The following is a 9,258-nucleotide window of genomic DNA, read 5'->3' as shown; positions in this document are numbered from 1 at the left end:
GCAGTTTAAAGACACATCACTAGAGCATGCACTTCAGAGACATATTACACAACCATTGTCTGATTTAGAAAAAAACACTCGCTACACAAATGACACGCAGAAAACGTTACTACTCGGCAGAGAAAAGGAAGGTACAGTTGATATGGATTTGGCCTAGATCTAGATCTAGGTTTAATGAGCGAGGAGGGTGGCGAACTCGTTCACTTCAGCATCGCAAAAACTGGAGAAAAGGACAGTGGGAATTAAGGGAAAAGGGAAGCAGTAGAAAGCTCTTACTGAAGGGAAAGAAGTGGAAGACAACTAGCCTTTGAACTCAAAGACACTTGCATTTCTTGTTACGAGTATTCATTTTTGTGTTTGTGAAAGTGAAAGCAGCTCTAGTTGTGAGAAGACAATGAGGAAATAACTCCTGTTTCATGAATTGGATAGTAGTGAAACTTCTATACAAGTTAACTATTTCTGCTTGAACTGTGGGGAGACAACGAAAAATCTCTCGTTTCATGAGCTGGACAGTGGTAAATCTTCTACAATTTCCACGTTTCTGAACCAATCGAACCAAAAGTAAGTGTTTCTGAAAGCTTATCATGTCACTGTTGTATACCACTGATTGTTTTATAGATCTGAGGTTCACATTTTTAAATATCGTAATTTTAAAAAGTAGACCCACGTAAAAATTTCCCTTAAAGCTGCCCTCAATTGCGCCATGTTTTAAAGGGGGCCCAGCTATGAATATCAATGAAAAATTATTTGCTCTAAAGCTCAAGAATGCCTTTATCTGTTGATAGTATTTTTACTTTGATTTGCCTGTGGGTAAAGCCACAATGACGATATTAAACTGTACAAAAATTGTTAAGTCACAACAGTTCACTCGTAGAGCAAAGGTCAAAGTGACCTCCCTGGCCACCCGGGCGTGGCATGGCTGACCGGGTCAATTCCTCAGGTAACTAAGTGCTCCGCTCGGGAACAGCCGTGAGAAGGTGGGGTCACCTGGTTTCAGAGGTAAAATTAGTGAGAAAATGGCCTCCAAAGTTTGGTGACTTTCACAGCTTAAGAGACCTTGGAAACTGCAAATTAAAATTTGTTGTGCCTTTAATCAAGGTTTTTTCCCTAAAATTCATGTATAAAAGTGTTTTTGAATGGACATACAAGCTGTGGTGCCAAAAAACAAAAATTAGACCAAAATTTCCAAACTAGCCGAAAAATGCAGATTTCTCGGATTTCATTATTTTGACGGGTGCCTGATTTCACCACGATGCCTCACATATATATATCTACAATGACAATGGGTTTTTTTTTAATTTCAAGATATGTGTCACTTGGGTGAAGAAGCAAAACTTCAGTCAAAGTGATAAATAAGCTAATGAGAAAAGAAAACAAAATGTTCGCATTCCGTTTGAGTAGTGTTGAGTCATATTGCTGAATATATTTAAAGTACATGTATGTTTAATTTCTATCCATGTACCGGTATCGATAACGTTCCCATTTACTCCATATTATGTTCTGTTTTCATACAATGATAGTTAGGGTCACATGTAGCGCCAGCGAGATTATTTTCACTCAGGTTACAAAATTGAATGCAGAGGCATGTCTGTGGACAGAGCACAAGACGTTCTGTGGAAACATACAATCTACCTTGCATTGTGCATCCACCACACAGTTGCTTTTTGTTGCAGAGGCTTTGTGTGTAGTTCTCTTTGGTTTGTTTTTTGAGTTGCTTTGCTTTGGCTTTTTAGCTTATACAGCATTTTTATTTACTCCTTTTTCAAAATTTGCATTTGTTTTTGCATGACATTTATTGCATTGCATTTATCCTTTCCTCTACTGAATATTTATGGTCTACCACTTTTTGTTCCTTTATAGACAAAACTGTGGAGGTTTTTTTTGTTTTTGTACTGAAAAAGAATCAGATTTACTACATATAATGCGGTAAAAAATTTGTGACGCAACTTATTTTCAAATAACTCTTTAACTGGTGAATCAATGTCATCCATACTTTGCACAGCAGTTTGTATCAGTTTGTCTTAACTTAATCATTATTATTTTTCCACAGCAATATAGGCTAAATTAAAAAACTTTTCTTCATAAATCTATTATATAAAGTGGGATGGTTCACAGCACTACCCGCTTCTCACACACATTTTGCATATATTCATATGGCCTACGTCACAGCTCACCAATGACTATTTTTTTGCGGAAAAACTTGTAACAAGAAATAAATTTGTACTGAACTCATTATTTGGACTGAAGGTTCTCAAAACATGTGTTCTAAAAAGATGATGTCACGATTTGAAAAAAATGACAGACCTACTTTTATAAGCGATATAGCCCCAAACCTTGTAGAATCTGCAGAAATCGCCCACTTGGATACTTAATTAGTGTTTATTAAGGAATTTTCTATGGAGAGTCTATGTTCGGTAGTTAACAGAAATATTTGACAATAAGTTGCACCGCGAAGTTTTGTCTGCACGATAATTGTGGAATGTTTTGGCCGAGATTTTTCCAGAAATCCCAAAAGTCTTGTACCGTTCTTGAGTTACAAAGGCCCGCAGTTTCTGCGGCATGTTCACCATTTATAAAGTAATTGTATAAAAACTAATGAGAAAAATGTTTCCTGATGATTGGTGTAGCTCCAACGAAAGGTTAAAGTTTGTCGCTAGAAAGCTAAGGACCCAGGGAGTGTGAAGTATAAATCTAAACGTGAGGCATCGTGGTGGAATCAGGCACTCGTCAAAAAAATGAAATCGAAGAAACAGGCATTTTTCCTCCAGTTTGGCAATTATTTCAAATTTTGTCTTTTGGCTCAGCATCTTTTATGTCCTTATAAATGAACAAGCTTTAAAATGATACCAATAACTCCACATGCCCCAAAATTGACGAGAGCCTGATTCCACCACGCTGCCTCACAAACATAGTCTCTCCTCTTTCCGTGCTCGGATGATACGTGACTTGGAAGTCTGTAAACATCTGTATATTGCCATAGGGAATGTCTTGGATTTATTTTCCCCTCCCTTGGTTTCTTAACGTCTGTGGTGTATTATTTCTGCGTTTAAATGTTGCACAGGTTCAATTCCTGAGTGAGGAGATCTTTTTTTATGGAGTATATATCGATCTTTCTGCATATATCGCTGCTTGGGTTCTCCCTGACAGGCAGGGTCGGAAGCCCGCCTCCTGAATAATTTGAATTGTGTGGATTGGTGTGTAAAAATGCCTACAATTAAGAAAAAGAGGAAAATAAGATAAATTTTATCGTAGTCTATTCTCTTTACATTCCTGAGATGGCTCACTGTCAGTTTTTGAGAAGTCAGGTTTTCAATGCACCTTTGAATTGCAATCTAGTTTTTTCCTCCTCCTCTTTCTTCTCCGCCTCTTCCTCCTCTACTTCCTCTTCCTCCTCTTCTTCCTCTTCCTCCTCTTCTTCCTCTTCCTCCTCTTCTTCCTCTTCCTCCTCCTCATTCTCCTCCTCATTGCCCTCCTCATTTCTTCCTCTTTTTCTAGAGAAATTTATATTAAAAAAAAAAAAACGAAGTGAAAAACCAGACAAGCAACATTCAGAGTCCTGTGTGCTTCACAAATAATATGATACAATAGCAAGTGGCAGCTCGGTTTTGTCAGGTGTCTGATCCAGGACTTTTTGTTTCCATCTCCCAATGGCACAGGTGGTGTCAGGCGCTCAGGTCAGCCCCGTCGCTGGCAACCGCCAACGGAAGATCGTTCTCGGTGTGGTTGTGTTTTTGATAACATTTGTCGTCTGTATTGTCATCATGACAACCATGTTCCGTGGATAACCTCGCGAGGATGCACACATTCAGGTTTTTGGTTTGTTTCTTTTTTAAAGTGTGGGTGTTTTTAACCGTCCCCCGTCGACACAATTTAGATCATTTAGGTGGTGGGCTTCCGACCCTGCCTGTCAGAGCCGACCCAGGCTGAGAGGAATGAAACATCCCTGCTGAAAGATCGGGATACTGGATAACAATTTCTCCACACTCGGGGATCGAATTAAGGTCTTCTCCTGCGCGAGATTGCGAAAAGCCTAACCGCTACACCGCAATCACTGGTTCTGGTAATTATTCTGCAAAGCTTTAGAAAAGTTGCTGTTTGAGAGAACCCTTATTGTTCATGATGGTTTTTAACTCTTTTATCTCCGAGGGGGGGCAAATAAACCCACTTTGTCGAGGCCCTTTTTTTGGTACTAAATCTGAAAATGCCAGAAACGTCACTAAATGGGTCATTAAACCCACAAATAAGTGAACCTATTTCGATGGTGCTTCATCTAATGAATGAACTTTTGGTAAAGGAAACCTGTTTTTGGTAGTTGCCTAAAAGTAATTTGATGGAGTCGTCATAAAGGAATGTACCCGAGCTGCTGCCAGCGGCTCACCGGCACAGCAATTCCAACGATGACGGCTTGCTTGAGATAAAGAGTTAAATAACCTTTCTTTGGTAAAAGTTGTATGGATGTGAGGCACGGAATGCATCTCAGACTTGCATAAAGAGGATCCAGGTTTTCTAGGACTAGTGTCTAAGGAAGTTACTGAGGATCAGGTGGACAGACAGGGTCACCAATGAAGAAGTATTAAAGGGAATAAGACAGAGCCCAGTCAGAGATGAAGTGGGAAGAAAGCGAGCGGCAATGGACTGGACATACTCTCAGGAAGTCGGGCAGCTGCATAACAGGGAAAGTGTTGGATTGGAATCCGCAGGGTAAAAGATCAAGGGGAAGGCCATGTGGAACCTGTAGAAGAGTCGCAGAGAATGATGGACAGAAAAGTGGGAAGACACGGAATAACACCAAGAGGCTAACTCGGAATAGGGAAAGGTGGAAAGAGTTTTGTTGGTGGCCCCTATACCCTGATCCAGGGTGAGAAAACAGTGACGGTGATGATGATGGTGATGATGATGATGATGGTGATGCATGTATGCGACGATGAAGCGCCTAACTGCTACACCACAGACTCTGGTTATGGTTGAAAAAATTATTGGGAGTTTCATAATCTGTGGGTTTTGGTAGCATTTTTTCAAGAAACATTTTGTTAAAGTTCAAATTCTGAATGTTTGGGAAAAAAGCAAAGAAATTTGTGAGGCTTCATGGTGAAATTAGGTGCTCATCAAAATAATGAAATTTAATAAACCATCATTTTTCCGCTGGTTTTGGCAATTGGCAATTTTTATCGAATTTTTGTTTTTTTGTCTTAACACTTTTTCCGTCCATTTAAAAACACATTTCTGTGTGGATTTGTAAAAAAAACAAAAAAACTTTGATTAAGGGCACAAAAGTGTAAATTTACAGTTTTCAAGGACTCTTAAGTTATGCTAGTCACCAAACTCTGGCAACCCTTTTCTCGCTAATAGCAAATATTTCACTTCTATTCAAGATACATGAGTTTGTTGGGGGGGTTTTCAGCAAAAGCATGACAAATGAGCAAGCTTTAAGATGATACCAATAACTTTGCATGCTCAAAAGTTGATTGACGAGTGCCTGATTCCCCAGCATTGTGACGCATGCATACATAATGCAGGGTCAGTTTCTAAAAGAATAGAAGTTTTTTTCTCTTCCAGAATAATTTTGCTTTCTGAACGCACAACACTTGAACAGCATGTGGATGATATGTGTTTGTTTATGTTTGTGTTTATGATTTGTTTGCTTGTTTGGCTATGTCTATGTTTATGTGTATGATTTGTTTGCCTGTTTGGCAATGTCTGTGATTGTATTTATGATTTGTTTGGCTGTGTTTATCTTTGTGTTTATGATTTGTTTTCTTGTTTGGCTCTGTATGTCGTGGGTGGTTGGCGGGTGCTCTGGTGTGGTTTGCTCCTTCTTTCCTATAAAAAATCTATGGTCTCTATCTCCCCTCCTTCTTTTTTGTGTTTGTTACTCTCTTGTAACACCTCTAATCTTCGGCACCTATATAACCTTATTGTGTTGCAAGTACCGTAAAACAATTACTAAAACTAAGGCTTTGTATATGTTTTTGTTTATAATTTATTTGGGTTTTGGTTTTTTTGACAAGCCAAGTCTGCCTGCACTTCCAGAGATTGTAGAGTGGGTGGTTGGCAGATGCTTTGGTGTGGTTTGCTCCTTCTTTCCTATCAAACATAGGCTATCGTCCTTATCTCCCCTTCTTGTTTTTTATATTTGTTACTCTTTTGTAACGCCTCTAATCTTCTGGCGCTCATATGACCTTACGCAGTTGCGAACGCCGTAAAACGTCTACTAAAACTAAAGAGACTGTAGGCTGGTGTGGGAGATTAAGCTGTGTCTGCAGATACATGTAAATGAGTGGGAAGTTGGAAGTTAAGCCTTGTACTTGTGAAGTTAAGCCTTGTACTTGTGAGGTTAAGCCTTGTACTTGTGAGGTTAAGCCTTGTACTTGTGAGGTTAAGCCTTGTCCAAAAGAGGGTGAATGTTGTTTTTTTTACTTGTGTGAATTCACACTGACAAACACACAACCTCTTGTAAATCCTCAGTGTCATTCATCGTTGTGGTGGGCAAAGGAGAAGAATCGTAGTTTTTTTTGTTTTAGTAAGTGTTTTACGGCACTTGCAACACAATAATGTCATATAAGTGCCGAAGATTACAGGTGTTACAAGAGAGTAACTAACACCAGAAAAGGAGGAGAGATAAGGACGGTAGGTGTTTGATAGGAAAGAAGAAGCAAACCACACCAGAGCACCCGCCAACCACCCACAGAGGAGAATCTCGGGAGAAGCAAAAAAGATCACTTTTACTTTGCTCAGGATGTTATTTTACTACAAAATGTTTAATTCACCTGAATCCGTTTCTATTTTTTAAGAAGACTAAATGAGACAACGGCTAATTAATTCCCCCTCGTCAAAACCCTACAACATTGTGTCATGACGTGGTGGAATCAGCGGCTCGTCATTTTTTGGGCGTATGGGGCTATTGGTATCATTTTAAAGCCTGCTCATTTGCCTTCCTTTAGGTGAAAGAAATATCCATCTATGTTGAATAGAAGTTGAAATATTTGCAATTGAGGGAGGTCACGGTCGCCTGGTTTCAGAGGTAAAATTAGTGAGAAAGTGGCCGCCAGAGTGTTGTAACTTACATAGTCTGAGAGTCCTTGGAAACTGAAGATTTACATTTTTTCTGCCTTTTTTGTGTTTTTCAGAAAATCCACCCAAAAACGTATTTTTACATGGACATACAAGGTGTTGAGCCAAAAAAAATATAAAAATTTGTTATTGTCCAAACTGGCCGAAAAATGCAGATTTCTTGGATTTCATTATTTCGACGAGGATCTAATATCACCACACTGCCTCACAAATAAGATTTTTTAAATTGACAGCCTACGACACAACGATGTCCTTTCATATACAGCAACCCTTTCATACACATGAATAGAATGTATCCGTCATCTGACAAAAGAATGCATATGTATGCAAAAAGTCAAGCACTGTGGCTGCTGATCAAATGTTTTGTTGATGGAAGAAGAATGAAGCTAGCTGAATAAAATGAAGTTTTTTTTAAAGAAATGTTTGTCTAGGTCAGTTGGAAATGAGGTCAACATCGGTGCTGTGCCACTCTTATTATAGGTAGTAGTGGGAGATAGAAAAGTTACGTTTTGTTTTTTTATAATTGTTTGCACGAATGAAGACTTCTGCCTTTATATACCATCACAGTTTTGTTTTTATTTTTTTTTGTATTATGTATATTTTATGTTACTCATTGTTTTTATAACTTAAAGGGATGAAGATCTTTGGTTAGGTGGTTAGTGGGTGCTTTGGTGTTGTTTGCTCATTTTTTCCTATCAAACATCGATGGTTCTTATCTCTCCTCCTTCTTTTCATTGCATGTTGCTTTCTAGTTGTGGTTGTAGTAACATGACTAATCTTTGCCACTCACATGGCCTATTTGTGTAGCAAGTGACTTAAAACTCTTACTAAAACTAAAGGAAGACCGTTGTCTGTATACGTAATGTACATGTTTTGTTTCTTTTGTCTGTATGCAACGTGGTATGTAACGTGGAGGGTGTTCTGTTTGTATGTAACATGGGTGTTTTGTTTCTGTTGTCTGTATGTAACATGGGTGTTTAGTCTGTATGTATCGTGGTGGGTCTTTTGTTTCTTTTGTGAGTATGTAACATGGGTGTTTTGTTTTTTTGTCCGTATGTAACATGGGTGTTTTGTTTTTTTGTCCGTATGTAACGTGGGTGTTTTGTTTTTATTTCCTTGTCGCAGGCCTATGGGACGACGTCCAACATCGGGAATCAGAACTCGAGAAAGATGTGCCTGTTCATTCTCTGCTTCATCGTCTTCTTCATCATTTTCTTCGTCGTTGTCATCACAATTGTCACCTAGGTGAACTTTGAACCCAGACCAGGGGGCTCCCCCCGTAGCTCAATCGCTGTCATGCTGGACCACGGAGTGGATAGCCCTGGTTTGAATCCTATACAGGGTGGTGTTTTTGAAGTGAGTGCAGAGTTTTCAAGGTTCTTAACCTATTTGACTTGGTGTTATATCACAGATGGACGGTAAACTCTGAGGTCCCCATCTCTTGAATATGAAAATATTGTTGAAAAGGACGTTAAACTGGGGGGTCCCACTTCTTAAATGATAAAATATTGTCGAAAAGGACGTTAAACTGAGAGTTCCCCGCCTCTTTAATAATAAAATATTGTCTATAAGGACGTTAAGAGCGTGCACTTACACTTCCCCTGACTTGATTGCTTTGCATGGAAAAAAAGAGCATGTTGTCGGAGCCCTTCCCAGTGTACTGTCGTGGGGCGTGAGAAAGTTATAGTAAGATAACGGAACAGTGGAAGAACTGTGAGCATGCCGAAGAAAGGTAGTCACTCCAGCTACGATTGTTTTGTTGGGGGGTTAGTTGTTCTGTGTGTGGATTTTTGGCTCTTTGTAAATGAAATTGAACCGATGTGTCTGCGGTGAACTGATGGTTGGGCACTTCACTGTCAGACGTAAATGATCTAAATTGTGTTGATGGGGCCGTAAAAATACGAATAGTTTTTAACCTTTTTTAATGGTGTGATTTTGGTCAAAAGAGACATGGCGTAGGTGGAGTGTCTTCTGTGAATGACTAAGGGAGCAATAACGATCAGGCTGTAGTGTCTTTAGGCTATTCCCAAAGGGGGGACATTTATCGTTCAAACGTAGTAGAATTGTAAATGGGCTGACTCATGTCACACTCATAACTGTGCCTGATCTAAAAACAGGGAACTGCTGCTTTTTCTTTCCTGATCCTCACTATTGTCATTTTCCTCTTTTTCTTTTGTATGTTTGTCA

The 9,258-nt window shown here is 39.2% G+C and overlaps 1 protein-coding gene across 2 annotated transcripts in view; it reads left to right on the top strand.

The window, feature by feature from the left end:
- The window catches only part of LOC101852081 (calcium-binding protein P), an 18,276-nt gene extending 9,575 nt beyond the window's left edge, over nt 1-8,701 (top strand). Inside the window, exons 5-6 of one of the 2 annotated variants that reach the window (XM_005092714.2) lie at nt 3,657-3,809; nt 8,197-8,281. In XM_005092714.2, coding sequence (XP_005092771.1) covers nt 3,657-3,785 — 129 coding nt within the window. In that variant the 3' untranslated portion in view covers nt 3,786-3,809; nt 8,197-8,281. Of the gene's footprint in view, nt 1-3,656; nt 3,810-8,196 lie in introns of both variants that reach the window. The other variant, XM_005092715.3, reaches the window with a different exon arrangement.
- The last annotated feature ends 557 nt before the right edge of the window (nt 8,702-9,258 follow it).

This window comes from Aplysia californica, unplaced genomic scaffold (genome assembly GCF_000002075.1).
Source record: "Aplysia californica isolate F4 #8 unplaced genomic scaffold, AplCal3.0 scaffold00051, whole genome shotgun sequence".
Classification (NCBI taxonomy): domain Eukaryota; kingdom Metazoa; phylum Mollusca; class Gastropoda; order Aplysiida; family Aplysiidae; genus Aplysia; species Aplysia californica.
This window is presented reverse-complemented; position numbering and strand designations above follow the sequence as displayed.